This window comes from Rousettus aegyptiacus, unplaced genomic scaffold, assembly GCF_014176215.1.
Source record: "Rousettus aegyptiacus isolate mRouAeg1 unplaced genomic scaffold, mRouAeg1.p scaffold_m13_p_7, whole genome shotgun sequence".
In the NCBI taxonomy this organism is placed as follows: domain Eukaryota; kingdom Metazoa; phylum Chordata; class Mammalia; order Chiroptera; family Pteropodidae; genus Rousettus; species Rousettus aegyptiacus.
This window is the reverse complement of record NW_023416310.1, coordinates 95,285,019-95,309,223: the sequence shown is the minus strand read 5'-3', so window position 1 is coordinate 95,309,223 and position 24,205 is coordinate 95,285,019. Positions and strand designations below refer to the sequence as shown.

At 41.1% G+C, this 24,205-nt stretch overlaps 1 protein-coding gene across 3 annotated transcripts in view; it reads left to right on the top strand.

The window, feature by feature from the left end:
- The first annotated feature begins 10,551 nt into the window (after positions 1–10,551).
- Positions 10,552–24,205, top strand: part of ARHGAP26 (Rho GTPase activating protein 26) — a 384,667-nt gene continuing 371,013 nt past the window's right edge. For 2 of the 3 annotated variants that reach the window (XR_001594606.2, XM_016126539.2), the window contains exon 1: positions 10,552–11,140. Coding sequence is in view for 2 of the 3 variants with exons in the window: in XM_016126539.2 (XP_015982025.1) it covers positions 10,987–11,140 (154 nt within the window). In the remaining variant the exon portion in view is untranslated. The remainder of the gene's footprint in view (positions 11,141–24,205) is intronic. The other variant, XM_016126542.2, reaches the window with a different exon arrangement.

Here is a 24,205-nt window from a genome sequence, read left to right as displayed (position 1 = left end):
CCCTTAAATCATTAAATCATATTTTGATTCTTATAGACTACTTCCTTTATGCAAGTAGCTCATGCAGTTCCTATAGCTACACTTAACTTTAGCAGAGTTCTCTTTTCACTCTATCAGGATTCTTCTCATTCAAATGAGCCTACTTGTAGTCAGTATGATCTGCTGGGTGTTGTGAACCTTTGAAATCTTCTGACTTGAAACTGTAGAGGACTGATCAATGATCTCATTAAAATGAGGCAGGATGGGAATTTTGAAATGCCTGCTAAGTGTCACTTTTGAGAAAGCAGTCATGTTTCATCTGCTCACGATGTTCAAAATGAAACATGGTCCATGCCTTACATTTGAGCCTTTACATGGAGATAGAAAGTTTGTGCCAGTAGCAATGGTGATTTCCCTTGACAAATGGTCAAGATAATCTTTGTAAGAATTGTAGATTAAGTTTATTGACCCTTTTCCAAAGGAGAACTCAGGACAGAAGTGTTGTGATAAATAAGTCTATATAGTATTATTGGCTTATTTCCAATTAATTCTGTTTATAATTTAGAAGTCGAGAAAGTAATCTATGCGGTTGCAGAATGACTTCAGGTCACACTTGCCACTTACAACACCAAAAACACACTTGACTTTTTGACTGTTTTGAATTAAATGTGTAAGTGAAGCCAGCAGAGATATCATTATAACTAAGCCATGACTTACTGCCTGCCTATCACATGACTGGCACTGAGATAAGCTTTCTATGCACATAATTATATTTTGCCATTCTCCCAACAACAGGCAAGACTACTGAGGCTTTGAGAACTCACAGTGTTGTGCCCATGGTCATCTGGCTGGTACATGGCACAGCCAAAGCCTGATTTCAGGTTTGCCTGAATCCAAAGGCCAGACTCTGAACTAATAGCAGCGAATGAATGAGACTCCACTGAGGGAAGCCTATAGACTTGGCAGGAAACTTTGATTGGTTGTGCATATCCTTATTTGGCTGTTTTCCTCATTTGAGGAACTGAGGCACAAAAAAAAAAAATTCACCTAAATATATAGAGTGGGTCTTATATCAACCAAAGATTAGTTCCAGTTCTGAAAGTAATAAAATAACATTGCACTTTCAGTCCTCAGTGGAGAGCATGCTGGCTGGATTTGAGCATTTTGTGAGCTACCTTGCCCTGGGGAAAGTATGATTGGTACTCAGCCTTTAGCTTATATTCCCTACCAGAGTTTTAGAAACTTCCTCGCCTCATAAACTCAAATGAAAGCATGACCGTGCTTAAAAAATGAAATAGCTTTTCAGGAAGAGAAAGAGTTGCCCAGGACCCCAAGTTCAGAATCAATCCAATGCTTTTTAAAGGCTTGGCCAAATGTCAAAGTTGGCTGGATTCTCTAGGGGTAACCTGAAAGTTTTATTTCCTAGGAGGGAACTTCTTGACATTAATACTTCTTTCACCTAATTCTGTGATGGTCCTTAAGTCTGAGGATCCTTTAAGGTAATCATTGATTCCATAAGTATTTTTTTGAGCACCTTCTCTGTGCCAGACATGCATGGTGATACTGCGGTTGACAACACACACTTCCTGCCCTCAAGGAGCTTATAGTCTAGCTAGGGAAACAGAACCTGGGCGGTGAGTTCAGTTGGCATTTTATTTGAATTGCAACACCATATTTAATACTCTTTTCAATGAGGCCTTGGATTAAGCAGGTGGTTTTCATTTAAGGCAATAAGGCGTAGTGGAAGGAAGGCTTAGGGACAGATAGGACACACAGCTAATAAGTGATTAAGTGATTCCATTGCTCATTGACCCTATTACTTAACTTCACTGAATCCAGTTTTCCCCTCTGTAAAGTGAGGATAATAATACTGACTTTGAAGGGCCATTGTAAAGATTAAATGAGGCAATGTTTGTAAAGCATCATGTCGGGGTCACAGGAAGTGCTCAGTAACTGTTAGCTAGAATCCTAATAATGACGATATCAATAAAAGACAAGAGATGGTAATAACTGTAACAACGAAATGGGAATAGAAATAAAGTAGAAACTGCTGAGAGGAAAGGATTCAGTTACTACAGCTATTTCCTCTGCGATTGTCACCCCTTAAAATACATATTTGAATGTAATTTTCAGCTCTTTTAAACTCTTAAAGAATAGGCCTTTTCTGAAATTTGTGTGTACAGGGTGGGATGCAGCTGAAGGGGAGATGGTTTAAACTGAACTCAAACTCTTTTTCCCTTTTCCTTTGTCTCTTGATTTTTTCTGTCCTGGTCCTGAACAATGAACCTCATTTAGAAAAAAGTATTTACCCAAAGTCTGTTTCTATTTAAGATATTTCAACAAGAGAATGAATAATCTCCAATCGAGGCATTTTCACCGTTGCTACTGGAATCAAGATGTCATTATTAAAATAAACTTTTGACTTCCCATGGAATGGTCACTTTAATTATAAAACCATCACTCATGATGGCTTTTACAAGAATGGAAATCATAACATTGTTATCCTATAGAACACTATCAAAGACTGAGATTCCAACATTCAGTATTCTTTGGGGACAAGCAACAGAACCAACTCTAGCTCACTTAAGTAAAACAAAGACTTTATTAGAAGGTGATAGGTTTGCTCACAGATCCCAAGGAAAAGCTGAAAACTAGGTTTCAGAAAACATAGGAACTCGAAAAAGGAGCAGAAACTAAGACCTTTTGAGTAATCCATACCAGATGAATCAACTTTACTTCTTTTCAGTCTCTGCTTCACTCATCTCAAGATTTAATTTCCAGAGAGAGAAAATCTGGTTGCCTAAACTTGGGTCTTGGTCCATTAGTCAGGCAGAACCTTGATAGACATTCCTTCCAAGCCTACCTGCAATGGGAGAGGGGTAGTTAGTTCCCAGAGGAAATCAAGGTGCTGCCACCAGAAGGGGAACTAGATAAGGGGAAGGCAACAAGAGTTTTATACTACTGAGAGCCCTGGTGTAGAGAGATATAATGAAAGAATCATCACCACACTACTTAATGGGAAAAGTGAGGCACTGAATAAAAGTAGTTTGCCCGAAGGGTCACATTTAACAATAGAAATAAAACTTTCTGACTTGTACCAGCCAAGTGGGAATTTTTACTCTTTATTCTGTCTAGTTTGCTAAAGCAATGGTTTAGAGAACTGGCAGTGCATCAGAATTACCTGTGGAACTTGTTAAAAATGGAGGAGCTGGGTTTGGCACAAGGTAGGCATATCTGAATTTTTAATAAAATTTTCATCTGATTCTTTTTACAGCCAACTTGGAAGCCCTCTATACCAAATTTCCATAATTTCCATAGGATCCAATAAAGAAAAAGAACATTGTAGAACTAAAAATGGGATAAAGAGATTTTAGGGAAAAGACTTGGGTTTGGTGATAAAAACTTTTGTGGTCCAATTAGTGTTGACCATCTTCCCTGTTAATGACAGGCCTGGGCCAAGTGGATCAGGAAGTTTAGGCTGTTGTCCTAGGAAGCACTTGCAGTTGACTGCTCAACTGTGCTTCCTAGGACAACAGCCTAAACTTCCTGCTCAACTGCAGGAACAGGGCTGGGGCTTCTCTAGGGGTCTATGGTACTAAAGGGGAAGGGTCAGATTATAGGGTTAGATTACCCAGGCGCTAAGATCTGGAACACGGCAAGGGGCTGGAAAACAGGCCTGAGCTGGCACGAACAGCAAAGAGATCTGTTACCTTTATCTTTTTATCTCATTACAGCTGGTGTCAGGCCATCCTAAGTCTCTTAATTAACTTGGAACATTGGGGAAAAGGAAGAATACTATTCTGTTGGGAAAGCACATTCCACCACTTTTCTCCTGATTACTCTCATCCATCCTTCAGGTCCTTGCTTAATTATCACCTCTTTAGAGAGGCCTTCCTCATTCCCTTTGCCCCCCAACCTAAACTAGGTTTCCCGCTGTTCTCTTGTAAACACTTGCTCTTTCTTAGGGCCAGTTTCTTGAGCATGCAGCCTATGCAATCACACAGGGCCCTGTACTTGGAAGGACTCCATGCTTGGTTTAATGCTAGGCTGTTGACATCTTGAAATTATTAATTTTTGAACAAGGAACTCTCCATTTTCATTTTGTGCTGAGTTTTGCAGATTATACAGCTGGGCCTGTTTTCCTCCCTTAAACTTTTAAACACTGTTTAATTGCAATAGCCCTAACATCTAGCCCCATACCTGCCACTAGAGTAAAGGCTTGATAAATATTAAGTATAACCATTTGAAATTATTCTTATTGACAATGTTTGACTTAATTTCAAAAGCAGATTTATAGGGGGTTAACATGAAATACTCTGGGTGAATGGAAGAATAAATGAATGATGGAGGAAAGAAAGATCCCTTGAATACAGTGGACTGCTGAACCAATATCCACTTACTTCCTCCCTACTTCCTTCTTATGTTCCTTCCACCAATTTTGATCAGTTGTTCATCACTTTCTAGTGACTCTGAGGAGAACCCATCCCTAATCCCAGAATAGATTCTGATCAACCTATGTATTCTTTCTCCTAGGAATAACTTCTCTTCTTCCTCTGGATATTGTCAGTTTTGAACGAGACTTCTGGAACTACTGCAGCCATCTTGCTGCCAGCTTGATGATGAAACCAACCCAAAGAGCAGAGCCAAAGGAACCGCAGAAAAGCAGCACCAGGATATATTGTGGGTGAACCCTGATCTACCTCTGAACTTCATGTTATGTGAGATAAAATTTCTGTGTTGTTTGTTCTGATTGTCTATCGCTATTAAACAATTACCCCAAAATGGAGTGGCTTAAAACAGTATCTATTTTATTATATTTCACAATTTTGTGGTCCAGGAAGCTAAGCTGGGCTCAGAGAGGTGATTCTTCTGTTACATCAACTGAGGTCACTCAGTGGTATTTTGCAGACTAATGGATAAATCACTTTATCCATTTTTAGTTCCGCAATGTTATTTTTCTTTATCCTATGAGAATTTGGTATAATAGGCTTCCAAGTTGGTTGTAAACAGAATCAGATGAAAGCTAATTAAAAATACAGATGCACCTACCCCATGCCAAATCCAGCTCCTCCATTTTTAACAAGTTCCATAGGTAATTCTGAAAACCCCAAGATGACTTCCTTCACATATTTGGCATCTTAGTGGTGATGGCTAGAAGTCTAGGCTCAGCTGGGACCTTCAGTGAGAGCATGTCCATGTGGCCTCTCCAGCATAGTTATCTCAAGGTAGTCAGATTTCTTACATAGGGAGCAAAGGGCTCCCAGAGAGAGTGCTCCAAGCGGCAAGAAGTGGAAGCTACTATTCTCTTCAGGCTTAAGTCTGTGTTGGCACAGAATCACTTCCGCCATATTCTATAGGTCAAAGCAGGCACGAAGCCCACCCATACTCAAGAGGAGGTAACACAGATTCTGTCTCTCGATAGGAAAAGTGCCAAAGAGTTTATAGCTATCTTTAATCTTCCACATTGCTTAAGTTAACTAGAAACAGCTCTTCTGTTATTTGTAGGCAAAGGGATCCAAATTAATTAAAGAACTTCAAAAGTATCTCAAACCTAGGAAGATATTTCTTCTTGTTCTGCTAACACAAAGGTCTGTAAACCTTTTCTCCAAAGGGCCAGGTCATAAATATTTTTGGTTTTACAGGCCATACAGTCTCTGTTGCAACTACTGAACTCCTTGCCAATGAGGCATAAAACCAGCCATGGAAAATATATAAATGAATGAGCATGTCTGTATTCCAATGAAAACTTTATTTATAGTCATTGAAATTTAAATTTCATATAATTTTCATGCATCACAAAATATTCTTCTTTTTTTTCCAACCATTGAAATATGCAAAAGCCATTCTTAGCTTTTGGGCTGTACAAAAAAGGAGGCAGACTGGCTTTGGTTCATGGTTCATATTTTACTGATCCTTATTCTAATACATCAGTCGTTTTCCAAGCTTAGGCCTTTGCATGTGCTGACCTTCTGTCTTGGAATACTCCTTTCTAAGATTTTCACATGGTTTGTACCTTCTTTTCAATTGGGTTTGAACTCAGATATTACCTCCTTAGAACAACCTTCTCTGATCACTGTACCCAAAATAGTACCCCCTACTTTGAAATACATTATCCCCTTACTTTTTTTTTATAACACCTCTCATTGTCTGAAATTCTGTCCACTTATTTGTTTACATGTTCATTTGGTGCCTCATTTCTACTCTCACTAGAATAGAATCTAAATGAATCGGGAATCTTGCCTGTCTTATTCTCTTCTGTACGCCCTTACCTAGCACAGTGCCTGGCAGATGATAGATGCTCAATTAAATATTTGTTGAATTTGAGTTGAATGGCTACAACTCAGTTTTTCAGGGCTTGATAAGAACATAGAAGGCTACTCAATTTATAGTTTTTGAATTAGAGAAAGATAATAAAAGCAGAGGAGGAGATTGAGTCATCATCTGCACTCAGAGGAGCATTCTTCCCTCTATTATTTCCATGTGTTTCAAGCAAAAGCTGAAGGAAAAAGTCTTCTTGTATAACTATGACGATATTTTCTTCTCTTGGCAGATATAAATAATTTACCTTGCCTGTTTGGAGGCAGGAAAGGGGAAACAGCTTTGTTGAGGAGGGAGAGCATCCTCATGACGGTTGTACAATAGTGTTTGGAAGCTAGATTACTCTAGAGCACTAAGGTATGATTTCACAGAATTTCCCAAGATCTCTGAGGGGAAATGGCAAAGGTCCTGGGTGGAACCATAATGACAGAGATGACAGAATTAGAAGTAACATCAAGCTGAGCTTGTCATTAGAAGGGAGGGAGGCAAAAGCAGCAGCAGGTACAACAGTTGGATCAAGAAGGCTTGAGCTTGGACAGAGTGTACTGGTGGTGTTGGGTGGTGGCCAGAGCACAACAATTTGGCATGGGGCTTTCTAAGCCTAGGGACAGAAGTGGCTTCTATCCAGTCCCGCCTCTAGTTATTAAAACAAACAGATTGGCAGGGTAGGAAGAGCCCACTGTAGGTAAATATAATGAACAGGAAATGTTCATGGGAAACAGTGAGGGATATAGCCTAGTGGACCTTGGAAGTTAAAAGTTTGTGAGTTTGGTGAGTTCGAGTGAGGACTGGAGCTCTGTGACAAAGAGAATACGAAGTAGAAACAGAGCGTGAAGCTGATATGAAAGGTGACAAGAGGCTGACCTGAAGATGCTGAGCATAGTGTAGATTGCATTATAGGCTAGCTGGGCTAAGGAAGTGATTGTGATTTTAGACAGTTGATTTCCTGTTGGTGGATAAAGTAGAAAAAATAGAGATGGAATTATTTCCCCTCTTTGGATATTTTGGTCAAAGGTTATGTGGCCAAAGCTTAAAAAAGAAATTTATTGACTTATGTAATTGAGAAGTGTAGCAATGTGCTAGCTTCAGGTATGGACAAATCAAGGATCTCAACAATGTCTTCAATGCTTGGTCTCTCTTTCATCTCTCAGCTCTTGTTTCCTCTGAATTAGCTTCATTCTCAGATAGGCCCAGCGATATAGTGACTTGCTTTAGCTCCCGATGTATATCTATCCAGATTCAAGTTCAACAAAGAGTACCTTTGGCCTAGTTGCTTTAGCAAGTATAAGAATTCTGTCTCATTGCCTCTGATTGCGTCACGTGTCTGGTTCCTTTTTAAGGGTGAGATGCCTATTTAGATATATAGGCAGAGTGTTCAGGAGTAAAGTTGTGTATACCTATCTGGAGTTTAGAGGAGAGGTCAAAACAAGGATAGATTTTTGTAGGTTGTTTGTGTGCAGGTGGCCATGAGGCAGGTTGGGGTCATCTAGGAAATGTGTGTGAATAGAGATATGAGAATCAGCCTGGGATGGTCCAATGTTCAGAGATTGGGAAAATGAGGAAGAATCAGCAAAGGAAACTGAGAAGGAGGACACGACGAGAAAGGAGACCTAGGAGGCAGTGTGTGGGTAGGTAAAGGAAGATTATTGTGCCTGAGGGAAAAAAAAACCTACCAAATTGTAATTTGCCCCAAGTTTCAGTCAATAGTATATTTCTCTCTCTCTGGACATTTTTTTTTTAGTCTGAGGTCACCCAGCTGCCATGTCTTCCTTTTGTTCCTCCCCTTAGAAATTCTTAGTCCATGTGGTCCGAAGGCTTCAGTTCTGGATCTGTGTGGTCACAAATTTCACTAGCTCTCTTCTCTTCCTGTGGCAGCTGCAAGGTCAGTTCACTTTCCTTTTTACACTTCTAGGGAAAGCCTGAAGCACTGAGCGTCTTCTAGGGCTTTCTATCCATCCATCCATCCATCCAACCATCCATCCATCCATCCATCCATCCATGAGATAGTTACTGGGAATTTACAGTGTTTAGGCACTGTTCTAGGCACTGAGGATACAGCATGAACCACATAGTCTCAGCACTGTCTTTGCCAGCAGGGAGTTTACATCTAGTTAAGTAGGGTTTGGGGAGAGGGGGACAATGTGTGTGTGGGGTCAACAGACAAACAGAATAACTTCAAATTGTTATGCCTGCACTGAAGAAAACCACCAGGAGTCTAAGATATTGAATAACAATGGAGACTAAGAGTGGAAACTACTTAAATTGGGAGGGCAGGGAATCTTCTCTGAAAAGTTAGATCCTGATGGTTCCAAAGTAACCCTCAATTTTTTTTCTTTTTAGAGTCCTGAATTGAGCCTGCATTCCAGTTTGTAAAATCTACCCTCCAGCCCCTGCCCCCACAGGCTCTTGATTTCTTTCTTATTTACAAGAACAAAAGAGGAAACCTACCTCCTATTCTATCTCCATGTGAGCACCTACCTTTACTGATTCATAGTATTACTATAAAAATCAGTTCTTTAACAATTTTATCTAACATCTGTCAGAGGAAACAAAAGATTATAAAAAATGAAATTTATCAAAGTTCATCTTCCAACAACATGGTTAGTAACCACCTAATATAGGTAACATTTTTTGGGGGGGTGGGGAGGGAAGAGAATAGTTATTACAGTGCAGACACTGGTTTAAGTAATCATTTTGTGTGCATCCCAACATTTTAATCTTCACAACAGCCCTGTGAGGTGGGTAATATTATCATCTCCATTTTACACTAAAAAAACCCCTGAGCCTTAGAGAGATTAACTGTTCAAGTTCGCACAGGTCCCACATGGCAGAGCTGAGTTTATAACCCATGCCTGCTCTCAAGTCTAAATGTGTAGATACAACCAGCAAATAGATCACATTCATTCATTAATTCATGCATGCACGCCTACATTTAATCAATTTCTCAGAGGCCTTCTCTGGCCCCCTGAGTTATTGACCCCTTCATTTTCCCAAGCGCCCAGGCCTTCTGCTCTTCTAACTTATCACACAGCATTGTTATTGCTTGTTGCTTCTTTCTCTCTCACTGACCAGCATCAGTCAAGTTCATTCTGTTATATTGCTTGTATCCATAGTATTTAGTCTGGTGCCTACACATAGCAGAGTTATTTAAAAAAGGAAAGAAAACAAAACAACAAACAGAAAAACCACATAATTGAAGAAAGGCTGCTAGTTCCTGGACAAATAATTTATTCAAGGACAGCTCCTTTCCTCTAGGAGTCCACAGTTCACTCGTGGTGAGTGAGATCCAGCCTGACAAGTATGGTGGTGAGTGAGCTGCCTGAATTGATTCCTCTGGTGGAACACAGGGACAACAGGGCAACAACACATTGAGCGTGGGAGATGGAGAGGGGAACCTCAAAGGATCCATTCATTTATTCCACAAATACTTATTAGTCTCTGTGTAGCGCACTTAGCACATGGTAAGCGCTCAATGTTATTAAATGCCAGCCTCTGTTCTAGGTGTTGAGGATGTCTCAGTGCACAAGAAAACTGAGGTGGCCTTTTCCTTGCGAAGCTCACCGTGTAGCGAAGGACGACAGGCAGTGGACGAAAATATGTAAAATAGTGTTAGATGCCCAGTAGGAAAACAAGAGGCGGTTGAAATTCTAAGGATGTTAGATCCTTCGGCGGAGGGCAGCTGTGGGCGGGTTTTGGGCAGGGGTGGTTGTGACGCGGGCGGACTGTAGGGGGCGGGAAGACTGCAGTCAAGAAGAGCTGGTAATTTTAAGATACAAATATTTTCTGCCTGACTGCAAGAAAAAACGTGTGCCTAGGGTCGACATGGCTGCTTGGTGCAGTCGGGGTTCTCCTGGGGCAGGGGCTGCATTTTGAATGCAAACTGCCCAGCAATGCAGGGCGGGCAGAGGGGAACTGTAGCCCTAATTCCTGGTATTTTTGTGTTCAGCACATCTAGGCTCCTCCGCTCCCCAAACCTGCAGACGCCCCGTACTGGGCTCTGAACCGGGCCGCAGCAGGCAGGGAATATTGGGGGTGGCGGGGGTCCATGCACCGCAGCAATACCGGCAAGGATCAGGATCGGCAACACCTCGCAGGCGGGAGGGGGCGGAGCTTGTGCTGCGGACCTAGGCGGTGGTGTGGGCCCCGCCCCCTGCCTGAGGCCCCGCCTCCAGATCCCGCTGATTGGGTCAAGGCCGCGGAAGGGTCGGGCGTCCCAGGGAGGCCGAGGGGGGTCGGCTTGAGGTGGGCGCACTGATTGGTCCGGCTGGGATTAGGTCATCGCTAGCAGGTTCGAGCGGCCCAGACGCCCGCGGGGTGGCCGAGGCTGCTGTGAGAGGGCGCTCGAGGCTGCTGGAGAGCGAACAGGCGAAAAGAGGCGGGGAGGCGGCGGCCGCACTCGCTCTCCAGCTCGCTGGCTTCCCGGCGCCCCTGTAAGTGCGCCGCTGTGCTTCCTGCTCGCCGGCCGCTCCGTGGCGCGTCGCAGGAGCAGCCGCCCAGCAGCCAGGTCCCGGTTCGGTTTGGGAGTCGTGAGTGCAGGGGGACGCTGCGCGAGGGGCAAGCCGGCGCCACACCTGTGGAGCCGACGGCCGTAGTGGGTGCCAGCCCGGGTCCCACTGCGTGTGTGCTGGGGGCAGCGGGCCGCCCGGTCCCCGGGGGAGGTGTGTACCCCGGCTGGGCGCCTTGGGCACTATGGGGCTCCCCGCACTGGAATTCAGCGACTGCTGTCTGGACAGCCCGCACTTCCGAGAGACGCTCAAGTCGCACGAAGCGGAGCTGGACAAGACCAACAAATTCATCAAGGAGCTCATCAAGGACGGAAAGTCCCTCATCAGTGCACTCAAGAGTGAGTGCCCCCGAGCCCGGCGGGGTAGGGGCCCCAGGGTGGGAGGGGCTGTCGGGCGTTGCTCAGCCCTGGGCGTCCGTACACCGGGCTGGTTTTCTGTCCCCGGGGTGCTGAGGGACGGGCGTAGGTGCTTTTAATGAGGCGGAAAGGATACGTAAAATGGGTGAGCCAGCCACAATCCGATAAAGAAAGAGATCGGTCCCCCTGCTGTTTGCTTTCTGAGATGGTCGGGAGGTGAACAAGGCAAGTGGTGATCTGGGCCACCACAGATGAATGTGCGCGGCACACAGGTGTCCAGGGAGTAAGGACTGTAGTTTCTGGCGCGCCGCAGCCTGTTGGGAAATCCTATCGCTTCCACGACTCTGGCTCCCTTGGGAAAGAGTTGCTCACCCCTAGGTGCCCAGCCATGTGAATGGAGCGTGCCCCGCCAAGGGGGCGCTAACTCCCCTGGGGGGAAAGGCGGCTTGTGATTGCTTGCTCCCTGCACGAAGCTCCAGCCTGCTCAGGGCCACCAGGTTCTCCGAAAGGCACAGGCGCCACCCAAAGAAGGGTTGCGTGGAAAGGTTGGCTAGCTAGGAATTCTTTGGAGTATTGACAGTCAGTAACCCCTAAATCTAGAATCAGGGCCATGTACTTATGCGGGTTCTGATTCTTGTGCTTAGCAGATGTGATAGGGGTGGGACTACAGAATCAGAATGTTCCTTTACTCTAACTCTGGCCTAGGGTTTAAAAATAGAACGAATATATCCTGACTCTCTTCTGCTTCCTTGCCCTCCTTTTTACCTCTCCTGTTATCTTTGAAAACGAAAAGGTCTGAGAAGGAATGTCCTTAGTCCTTGCTCAGGAAAGATAAGTTTAAATACATCCTTCAAGATTCTGGAACCTTTTGTAAAACCATTTTTATTTCCTTTTGGTAAGGGAGAAATGAAATTTGCATTCTGCGTATGATTTTCCCTTGACTTTTGCAGAGCCAGAGAGTTTCTCCTTCTGGCCAAACCAGTGTTCTAGGGATGAGTGCCTTGGATTGTTAAGATCATTTTTTGGTGCCTTTTCAGCATACCCATTTCAAGATTGTTCAGCCCAACTTTTAGTTTTGAAAAGGCAGAGTGTGGAATCGTCTTTGACTTTATTTTTTCTGTCTTTGTGATGGAATTTTTAGTAGGTGATACCTTTTAGCTAGGAAAGATTGTATTGGCAGAGTAGGGACTTAGCTATGAGAATTGTACCCAGGCCTCTTTAAAGGAGACTTATATAAGTCAGGTACCTGAGGTGTCATTTTGTGAGCCTATTGTTTCTAAAAATGAAGGAGACAATGGAACCACAGGGCAGCAGGTGCCAATCTTTTGGGGTGAAATAAACTATGTGGTGTGATGAGGCTCCTGGGATGCTGGAAACTGACCTGAAACATGCGAACAGACTTTCCTTGTCAGTGACCAGGGCCATCCTTGGTTCAGGAAATACTTGATCTCTGGTTTTGAGTAAGTTAGAAGCCCATTTATAGATTGGGCCCACAAATTTTGATTGACTATCAAGCCAGTTTTAATTGGGCCTCTGCTTTATTCAGGGAATGCTTGGAGTGCCTGGTGTGTGCTGGGCACTGAGAATGAAGTCGTGAATATTCTGCTGCCATGTGGCTACAGAGACTTAGTCCATGCCAGTCATTGCTTCACCCACGAATTATCTCATGTGCTATTTTTCATTTTACAAATGACAAAACAGGCATGGGGGGAATTACTAACCTACAGTCATTCAGTTCTAGCAGTGGGGCTTGGTTTTGAACCCCCATGTAGTCTGAGTTGGCGATGGGGTACCTGTTGATGCAGAGCTCTTAATCCTGCCCCATCACAGTTTCCCAGAGTGGACCCCTGGACCACGCCTGTTGCAATTTGTACTTCCATTTCATATCTCGGCCTTGAATCTGAAGAGAGTGCATGTGTGTGACTGGCAATTTACTTGCCTGTGACTGTTTTTGTATTTTTGGGTGGCGGGGGGCTTGAGCAAGAATTCTTTGCATTGGAGGAAACGATGCAGTGATAGGGTTTAAGAGTTACTGAAGTTGTCTAATGGAATGGACCAGCCTTATGACTTGAGGGAAAGACTATGTAGAACTAGGTTTCTAATCTCTATATATCCATCTCTACTACTAATTATACTCTATTAATATTAACTGCTACTTGAATAGGTTATGTAACCTCTTAAAATAAAGAGGACAAAATCGATCAAGTACTATGACCCAGACTTCAGGCATTCCATTATCTTTAGGTACATGCTACATTGTATACTACTATATCACTATGTGCATATTTTTCTTCAGATGACACTTATCACTACCATAAATGTAAAGCCAGTGTTTTTAAAAATAAGTACATAATTATATAAGTAACACTGCTTTATATGATTCATAGTCTTTTCCAACTCCAGAACTTTATGACTTTATTTTATAATTAGTATTTACAGATCTTTGGGTTTAGGTTTCATTTGTGTGTTAATCTGAGGAAATAAAATTGGCCTCTAGGGATTACCAATGTTCAGCTATGCATTGTTACTTCTACTTTATGAGTGAGGAAACAGGATCAGAGAGGTCAGTAACCTGTCCAAGACAACACAGCAGTTAAGTGTATTTAGAACCCAAGTGGTCTGATTCCAAAGCCTGTGCTCTTAATCCTGAAGCAAAACTGTCACCTAGGTCAGTTGTCTCTTGAATCCCCTTGAAAATCTGATAAACACCATGGACTTCATAAAAATGCAGCCCTTAAAGTCTTTTCCTGGAGTCTAAACCTCTGGTCTGGACACATAGATGATAAGCAATAAAATATGTGGGACCTACATTTTCAAAATTTTGGTTTTAGAGATAGTTCTCATTTGATGTGAAGTAGTGCCTTTGAACTTCCAGTCACTTTTTCTCTGTGCCGATTTGTCCAGGCATTTTCTGTGGGTACTTATTTGCCTGTGACTCTTTCTTTGACCCGATTAATCAATGTTTCATCAAAGAGAATTCTATATGTTTAAGTCTCTTTTTCTTTTTGTAGAAACAGTAGAGAGTGGAGATGAAGTTCAGACTTATAGAATTAAGAGTTTTAGGATTTCCTGGATTTGAATCTTGAAGACATCACATACTGGTTGACTCTGGGCCAGTCACTAAGCCTGAGGTCCTCCTGTATAATATAGGAATAGCCACATTGACTTCACAGGGTGGTTGTGAGGACTAAATTAAACAGTAGTATGAAGAAAATACTTAAGCTTTGAGTCTGGCACATAGTGCTGCTCAATTAATGGTAGTTATTACCATCTTTCAGCATTCATGGTTGTCAAGATTTGGAGCAAAGGTCACTTAAAAGCAGAAGGACATTTTTGGTTTGGACATCAGGACTTAGGCCTAGGCCCCCTTAGGTTGGTGGTAATTTGCACAGTTGTGTATATATTAACAATTGGTGAGAAAAATCCTGGTAACCTGTTTGTATAAAGTCATGCTATGCCAAAAAACAAACAAAAAAACAAAAACAACAAAAAAACACCACTGGTTAAAAAGTAAGTCTCCTAACATCTTTGCTGTTCCTAATAACATTCTGGAAACTTACATTTTCTATCTTCTTGCTAGATTAACTTCCTGTCTCAGTGGCTGGGCTGGCTGCCTCTCTCTACCTTGTAGGAAAAGCTTGCAGAATGCATTGGTCTTCATGTCTGGCTATCTCATGGACTCAGTGGTAAAATAAATATGATTTTATGGAAATGGAAGTGAATTAGGCCATTGGTTTTGTGGAGTGGTGAGGGTTTTCAGGACCTTTTTTTCCATTTTGATACTTCGTTTATGGACTTGTTGTCTGAGATATGCCCCTTTAAATTTGACTTCTGATTTCTGAGACAGAGTGAGGATCCTTTTTTCTGATAGTCTAAGGTGGGAGGGGTGGGGCAGAAATGCAAATTTTAAAATATCAACTTTATTGAGATATAAATCACCTTACCATACAGTTCCCCCATTTAAAGGATCTAATTCATTGTTTTTTAGTACATTCACAGTATTGTACAACCATCACCACAATCAATCTTAGAACATTTTCATCACCCCTAAAAGAAACCCCATTCCCATTAGCAGTCATTCCACATTTTCTCTCAATTACCTCCCCACCCCCCGGCCCAAAGCCCCAATCAACCACTAACGTATTTTCTGTCTTTCTAGATTTGCCTGTTCTGGACATCAGATATGCAATTTAAATAGTTTTCTCCTAGATAGTGGTGATCAACTTTAGGCACAGAGTTCTTGATTGGAATTCCATAAGTTGTTCTCCTTCATGAGGTCCCAAAGACTGAACTGTGTCGCAGGGCCCAGAGAAACCCAGGTGCCTTTGTGTTTCCAACCCACAAGGGAGGAATGGCTTCATTCTAGTTCATGGTACTTTGATGGATGCAGAGGAGATTACCAAAACAAGACTAAGAGTTCTGCCCCTTCTCTTACTATATGCTTATAGTCAAGTTGGGGTGGGGCTTGTGGTACTCAATCAAGTCTTACTCTGGGGTAGGTGTTCTTCGGAGTGATGCTTTTTTGGGAGAATACACACCTTGTTCATTTCATTCTTGACAGTTATTAATTCTGAGGTTTCTGACCTGCATCACATCCCCAAGGCAACCATTGTGAATTTTAACAGAAAGAGGTAGTTTAATAAGAATGCCAACAGCTCTTGTTTATTGTGGACTTACCAAGTGCCCAGCTCTATGCTAAGTGTGTCATTAGCCTTACCACCATCCTGAGATGGATACTCTTATTTTTCTTCATTTAGTAGTTGCGGTAACTTGTCTAAGGTCACACAGCTAAGCACGTTGTGCAACCAAGTTTTGGACTTGGCAATGGACTGCAGGGCTTTCTCTTGAACATTACCCTTCATTAAACATGATGGCAGTAAAGATGCAAATTATCCATAGATCTAGACCTTAGAAAGGAGGAAGATGTTAGCAGGTGCTAGAATAAGAATATTGTCCTATTCCAGTTGTTTTTCCGACTCTGAGTCCCAGGTAGCAAAGAATAGCAGAGATTTTGTATTGTGCTCTGAAGTTTTGTGTTTCTCTTTCTATGATAGGATTAAAGAACCATTGTAGACTAGGGGGGCAAATGAGGGTGTCTGATTATCTCTTGGCTTTGTAAAGCAATAGAGTTTCTCTTTGGGGTAGCACTGTGTGATTACCAGTGATCCTTTCTCTTTTTTATATTTGTAAAAACTGTGTACTTTTCTAGCATTAATTTCTTTTTTTAATGAAAAATTTTTATTGAGATATAAGTGATGTATTAGTTTCAGGTGTATAATATAATGATTCAGTATTTGTATGCTACTCTAGTAAGTATGGTTAATATCTGTCACCACACAGTTTCAATTTTACTTTTTGTTTTGAGGAGAACTTTCAAGATTTACTCTCTTAGCCACTTTCAAATATACACTATAGTATTATGAACTTTAGTCCATATGCTGTATATTATATCCCTATGCCTTATTTATTTTATAAGTGGAAGTGATTATTAACTGGGTTATGAAGCATTGAACAGGAAGGCCAAAAACCTGTTCCTGGGTCTGATTTGGTAAGAGCAGTGGTTCATCCTCTTTGCTCATTAAAATAAGAGTAAAAAGATGGATATCAAGTGTTGCATGCTTTAAAGCATCTCATTCTTTTGTACTTTTGATATAGACTTCTGCAGTGGTGAGATGAGCCCTTCTTGAATGGTATAAGCTCCCAGAAGATGTTCAGTGCCGACCTGCTTTGTTTAGGAGTAATTACATCACTCACAGAACCCTAATGGAACAAATAAGTAAAGAGTTACAGAACATTTACCCCAGTTCCTTTGCGTTGCTTTAGCACCTTGCAAATAAAAGAAAAAAGGCATTTTCTAATTATTTGTAGATGGTGATAATTTGCAATACTGACATTTGGAGTATTACTCATACAAATATAAACAACAGCAAATTAAATCCAAACAAGATTTTGTAGTTTTTATATAACATTGGCTTTAAAAAAAAGTCTTTTCACTTTATTCTGCTCTTGTTTGGATTGAATAAATTGCATCTCATCTGTAGTTCTCAACCCACTGACTGAGGCTTAAGCTCCCCTCTTTTTAAAATAATTAACAGGCTTTATTTTTTAAAGTAGTTTAAGGTTTATGTAACAATTGCATGGAAAGTGTAGAGAGTGCTCATATAGCCCCTTATACCTATTCCTCATTAACATCTTGCATTAATGTGGTACATTTGTTAGGGTAGTGATATAACATTATTAACTAAAGTCCATAGATTGCATTAGGGCTCACTCTTTGTGTTGTAGTACATTCTATGGGTTCTGACAAATGTATAACGATTATGTATTGGCCATTACAATATCATACAGAATAGTTTTACTGCCCTAAAAATCCCTGTGCTCCATCTTTGGCAACCACTGATCTTTTTACTATTTCCCTAGTTTTGCCTTTTCTAGGATGTCATATAGTTGGAATTGTATAATATGGTATGTAGCTTTTCAGATTGGCTACTTTCATTTGTGTTTAAGGTTCCTCCATTCTTTTTGTGACTTGATAGCTCATTTTTAAAAAATCACTGACTAATAATAGTCCATTATCTGGATCTACCACATGATGTATCCATTCAACTATTGAAAGGCATCTTGGTTGCTTCCAAGTGTTGGCAGTTATGAATAAAGCTGATATAAATACTTGTGTGCAGGTTTATGTGTGGACATAAGTTTTCAGCTCATTTGGGTAGATACCAAGGAGCCCAATTGCTGGATCGTATGGTAAAGAGTATGTTTAGTTTTGTAAGAGGCTCCCAAACTGTTTTCCAAAGTGGCTGTACCATTTTACATTATCAGCAGCAGTAGATGAGAGTTTGCATTGTTGCTCATCCTCAGCAGAACTTGGTATTGTCTGTATTTTAGACTTGGCCATACTAATAGGTATGTAGTGGCATCTCATCGCTTTTTAAATTTGTAATTTCCTGATAACATGATGTTGAACATATTTTTATATGCTTATTTGCCATCTGTATATTTTCTTTGGTGAGGTGTTTGTTCAGATCTTTTGCCCATGTTTTAAATTGGGTTGTTTTCTTATTGTTGAATGTTTTTCCCCCCATGGTAAAATATACATGAAACAAAATTTACTACGAAAACCATTTTTAAGTGTACAATTCATAATGCTATCTCTTTCCAGAACTTTTTCATCATCCCTAACTGAAACTTGGTACCCATTAAACAGTAACTCCCCATTATTCTCTTCCCCTAGTACCCTCTATTTTACTTTCTATCTCCATGAATTTGACTACTCTAAGTACCTCATATTAATGGAAGAATCTAATATTTGCTCTTTTGTGCCTGGTTTATTTTAGCCATAATGTTTTCAAGGTTCACTCATGTTGTAGCATGTGTCAAAATTTCGTTTCCTTTTATGGTTAAGTTTTAATTACCAACAACTGTCATTAAGAAAGACTGTTTTTTCTCCTTTAAATTATACGAAGGCATTTTCTCCCTCTCCATCTATTTTTTTCCTCCTCAGAATGATTACTATACTTGGAATTGACATATCAATTTATCATGGGTGTCTCAAGAATATTATGTTTATACTTATTCCTTCAAAAGTAGCCATTTGTTTTAGGTCGTTTTCAGGGACTTTTAACAACGTTTAATTATACATTCACCATTTTATGTGTAGAGTTCAGTAGTTTTACAGTTATGCAAACATTACCCCAATCCACTTTTGAACATTTTTGTCACCCCAAAAAGTATCCATTCTCACCTCAAGTTTCAGACAAGCACTAATTAGCTTTCCCCCCTGCCCCCGCTCCCGTTTTTGAAGCATGAAACAACATGCATTTATTACTCCCAGTTCTACAGGTTAGAAATCCAGGCATGGAGGGACTGGGTTCTCTGCTCTGGGTCTCTTGGTGCTGAAATTAGGGTGTCAGCTTTTATCTGGAGACTCTGGGGAAGCATCTTCCTTCCAGCTCATTTCAGTTGTAGAGTTCATTTCCTTGCAGCCGTTGTCTGAGGTCCCCATTCTCTTGCTGGCCCTCAGCGGGGGTTACTCTCTGTTCTTAAGAGACTGCCACATTCCTTTTCTTGTGGCTCTTTCATCTTTCATCAAAGCCAGCAACAGCACACGGAGTCCTTTGGAGTGCTCCCTTGAGTCTCTGATTTTTTCTTTTGCCACCAGCCATAGAAAACTCCCCAGTTTTAAAGCACTCATGTGATTAGAATAGGCCCACCAGGTTAATTTCCCTTTTGAGGAACCTAAAGTCAATTGAAAAATTCCTTTTGCTGTGTAAGGTAACAGAACCACAGGCGTGATAGCCCTTCACATTCACAGGTTCCCCCACACCACTTCTAGCAACACTGTCACTTTTTTATTCCTCAGGCAGGGCAAACTCCTTACCCCAGGCCATTTGCACTTGCTCTTTCCTCCCCTTGAAAGATTCAGCTCCAGACCTTCCTTTGCACAGTTGGCTGCTGCTTGTCATTTCAGCATCCATCAAAGGTGTGCTCAGAAAGGTCTTCGGTGATCGCCTGGCTGAATCCCTACCCCACCCTGCTGGTCAGTGTCTGCTATATCCTCCAGTCATATTTTCTTCATGGCACATACTGACAGCTCAGGTTATTTTGCTGACTTATTTGTTGCCTTATTTTTGTCTGCCTCCCCTAGCATGTAATTGATGTAGTTGATCACTCCCCTTGATGTATGCCATATGAGACTCTTTCTCTGAGTGTCTTGCCTATCACAGCCTCCCCAGGCCTGGCAGAGGCCCTGGCACTTGGTGCTCAATAAATACTGTTTGAATGAATGAATGAATGGGAGAGTGAATTAAGTCTAATCTCAGGAAATATTTCAAAAAGTTAGACAGCCTAACTTTATAGATTTGTCTGTTCTGAAAATTTAAGCTATATGGAATCATATTATATGTGGTCTTTTACACCTGGCTGCTTTCACTTAGCATAATGTTTTTAGATTCATCCATGTTGTAGCATGTATCAGTGGTTTGTTCTTTTTTAATATTGTTCCTACTTTGTTTATTCATTCACCAGCTGATGGACATTTGGGTTTCTAGTTTTTGGCTCATATGAATAATACTACAGTGAACAGTTGCATACATATCTTTGTGTGGACGTGTGTTTTTGTTCATTTCATTTCTTACCTAGGAGTGGAATTGCTAGGTTGTATAGTTAACATATGTTTAGTTAATTTTTAAGAAACCTGCCAAACTGTTTTCCTCAGTAGAGACATAATTTTAAACTCCCACTAGTAATGTACTAGAGTTCCTATTTCTTCATGTCACTGCTAACACTTGTCTGCCTTTTTTGATTGTAGTCATCCTAGTGGGTGTGAAGGGGTATCTCATTGTGGTTTTAATATTCATTTCCCTGATGACTAATGATATTGAACATCTTTTCATATGCTTATTGGCCATTGGTGCATTTTCTTTGCTGACATGGCTATTCAGATCTTTTTGTTGTGCAGTATTTAATATCTTGGATTCTTTTCCCTTTAGTTTATCCCATAAAACTTTTGTGGGCCAAGTTGAGCAGCGCTCAGTATATTTTCTCCACTTGCACTCATTTGGGGACTTTTTGCTTCCATTTGCTTCAACCTCAGATTCATTTGACTGGTCAGCTTCAGGATCCCCGGCCTTCGGAATGGTGGTTCTTAGCAGGCTGAGGTTCAGGTTTCTGGTCTGGTTAGGCCAGTCAGCATCCCTCTGGGCAGAGGCCCTGAGCTGGGCTTCTCAGTTCTGGCCAATGCGAGTTAATTAATGATCGATCACAAACCCCATGTACTGATAAAATGAGAATGGGTCAGGGAGGAACTGTTACCACCACTGAACTATTGGAGAAAGAAACCCATGCAGATGCTTTATTATCCTGTCAAGGCCATTGCATTTTTAAAAGTTAGCCAAAGGAGGAATGCCAATATAATGCTAACAGCCAAAGTGGTTTTTCTAGATTTAAATTTCTGACTGACCCTAGTTTTAATTTTGAAAATCATAATCCACTATGTTTTCAATTATGTATATTTTTTTGCAGTTGGAAGAAAGCTTTCATTTACAAATATGGAGCCCACTCTGCTCCTACTGTACTCTCCAAGCCCTAGACTAGAGTAAGGGCTTTTAGGATGGCAGGAACAGGTACAGACATCACGAGGCAGGAGAGTGCATGAAATGTTTGAGGACTAGATGTTTGGACAGGCCAGGCTGGTTAGAGCAGAGTGATGGCAAGTGAACAGGGAAAGAGCCTAGGAACCAGGTCATGGGGTTCTCGAGTCCCAGAAAGGACTCTGAGTTTCATTCTGAGTGTAGTGGGCAGCCATAGGAAGTGGTGATATGATCATACTTGTGTTTTTAAGAGATCGTGAGGCCGCTGTGTGGAGAATAGGTGTAGTGGGGCAAGAATGGAGGCAAGGAGACCAGTTAGGAGGCTGTTATAAAAGGTCAAGTAGGAAGTAGTGGCACCTTGGGATAGAGGGGCAGCATTGGAGGTGGTGGTCAGAATCTGGGTATTTCTGGAAGGAGAGCCCACAGGATTTGCTGTTCAGTTGGATTTGGGCTATGAGAGAAAAGAAAGTCACGAATGATTCAAATGTTTTTGGCTGGAGCAATTATGTGAATGATGGTGCTATTTTCTGAAAAAAGAAGGCTTGGGGAGGGTTAGGTTTTAGGGGGAAAATTAGCAGTGTGAATGAATGACCTAATATTCTAGTACAAAGAAAAAAATTTCAGTTTCTGAATACATTCTCATAAAAGAATCCAAGAATATGGAAAGGTACAGAGTAAAGCCCTTACTTTTATGCGTTAACTGCAGTCAATAGTTCTGTATTTTTTTTCTTTTTTTCCTGAGCATTTTTTTGCTTTTCTGGTTAATTCTGTATCTTAGAGATATTCCCTGCCAATACACGTACATAGTGCATTCTTTTTAATGACTGTAGAGAGTTCTATTGTGTGGATATGCCATAGCTTATTTACTCAATCTGCTATTGGAAGATTTTTGGATTGTCAGTTTTTCACTGTTAGAAGTGCTACAGCGATCACTTGCAAATCCACCTTTGTGTGCGGGTCCCAGTATTCCCATGGGATAGAAGATTCCCAGAATCCTTGAAGATTCCTTAAAGATTTCTCAAAGTAGAATTGTTGGCAACCTCCAATTTTTACAAGCTCTTTGATATCTATTGTTTAGGTCCTTTGCATCCCAGAGCCAATTGATATTTGTCTGGTATTCTTTTGAGTATGTTAGAGTATGTTTCATAAGATTTACCTTTTGTTTCAATTAGAAGCATCTTTGACAGAACAGGTCCTTCTGTTAGGCACTGATATGGATTCTAAAAGAACCAGGGGATAGAAGAAAAAAATTGTGTGTGTGTGTGTGTGTGTGTGTGTGTGTGTGTGTATGAGAGAGAGAGAGAGAGAGAGAGAGAGAGAGAGAGAGAGAGAGAAAGAGTGAGAGAGAGAACAATTTATTGGCTGTGTCCTAATTAGCTGTGTCCTTGGACCTGTCCAATACCTTTTTGAACTACTGGTGCTTACAGATAAAATGGGAGATGAGATGGGGCTTTGCCCATATCTCATGGGCTATTCTAACCACAAATTTCAGGGACCAAGAAGGAAATTATGTTTGTTAGGGTAAGGAAACAACATTAGTGGCCAGAGGAATGTTTATAAATTAGAGTCACTGGGGTTTACACATTTTTGTAGAAACCCAGAGTGGAGAAATGAGGAGGAAATAGCAAGGAAAACAGCTTGGCACTGTGGGCCAGAAGCCGTCGTGGCGTGTTTACATCTGGCTCATTTCACCTTGGTTGGAAGGCACAGAATGCTGCAGAGGGTGAGCTTGGAGACTGGGCAGTCACCTACTATATTTAGAAAGAGGAGATTCCTGGGGTTAGGTCTGTGTGCCTCTGCACACGCGCGCGCGTGTGTGGCTGTGTGTCTGTGTATGTCTGTGTATGTCTGCGTTTTCTTTGCCAGATGAATAAAGGTCTGAGGGTCTTGGGAATTCTGGACCAAACTTTGTTAACTAGCTGGCTCCTCTGGGTCATGCCAGTAGCTATGCTTTGTCTCTCTTGCTGCCACAAAGGAAAAGCCAAAATAAATCCCTTTTTATATAGTTTGTAAAGACACCACAGGTACATTTCGAAGCTCATCTGATCTTGCTATCAGCTGTTCTTTTAAGTTTACTCCAGGCTAATTTGAACACTTTGAAAATACAACTGCCTCCTATTGAGAGACTTTAAGTGGATTTCCAGGCAGATTGAGTTAAATTTGAGGCAGTTTCTGTGGCAGGGAGACTGTCAAGCAGATTGAAACCTTGACAGATTCCTGATTGCATATCTCGTTATTACACTTGTGGGGCAGGTGTTGACAATGATTATCAGTTGAGCAAATAAAATTAAAAAGACATTTTTACTTTAATTCATACTTATATTTCTTTTTAAAAATTTTATCTAAGTAGGTAAATGGTAGACAATTCAAAAAGGATAAAAAGGAAAGTGAGTATTCTTTTAATTCCTTCGGTCTCCTGATACCTAATTCTTATACTAGAGGCAGCATTTTACTAGTTCCTGTGTATTTTTCAGATATAATTTATGCATCTGAGAGCAAATGTATTTATGTATGTTTTTTGGTAGTATGCCATCTGTACTGTTTTGCATATATTTACAATAATGCACTATTTTAATATATTTTAGATATTCTACATTAGTACATGTGGAGCTAACTCAGTTTTAGCATTGCATTATATTCTACTATATGGATATAACAGTTTATTTAACCAGTCTCCTAAAAACAGACAATAGCTGATTTCCAGCCTTTTACCATTACAAGCAATACGGCTTTGAATATCTTTGTGGCACTTGTCATGGGCATATGAGTGAGTAGGTCTGTAGGATGAATGTCTAGAAATGGAACTGCTGGGCGTGTACTTGTTTTTTATTTCGATCACTATCTCATAGGAGTGTTTCTGAAAAAGTTCTGTGTGAACTGAATTTTGTAAATCATGATTTCAGAGTAGGAAGGAAACTCACTAGTTAAAGAGTGGCCTTTAATAAAACAATGC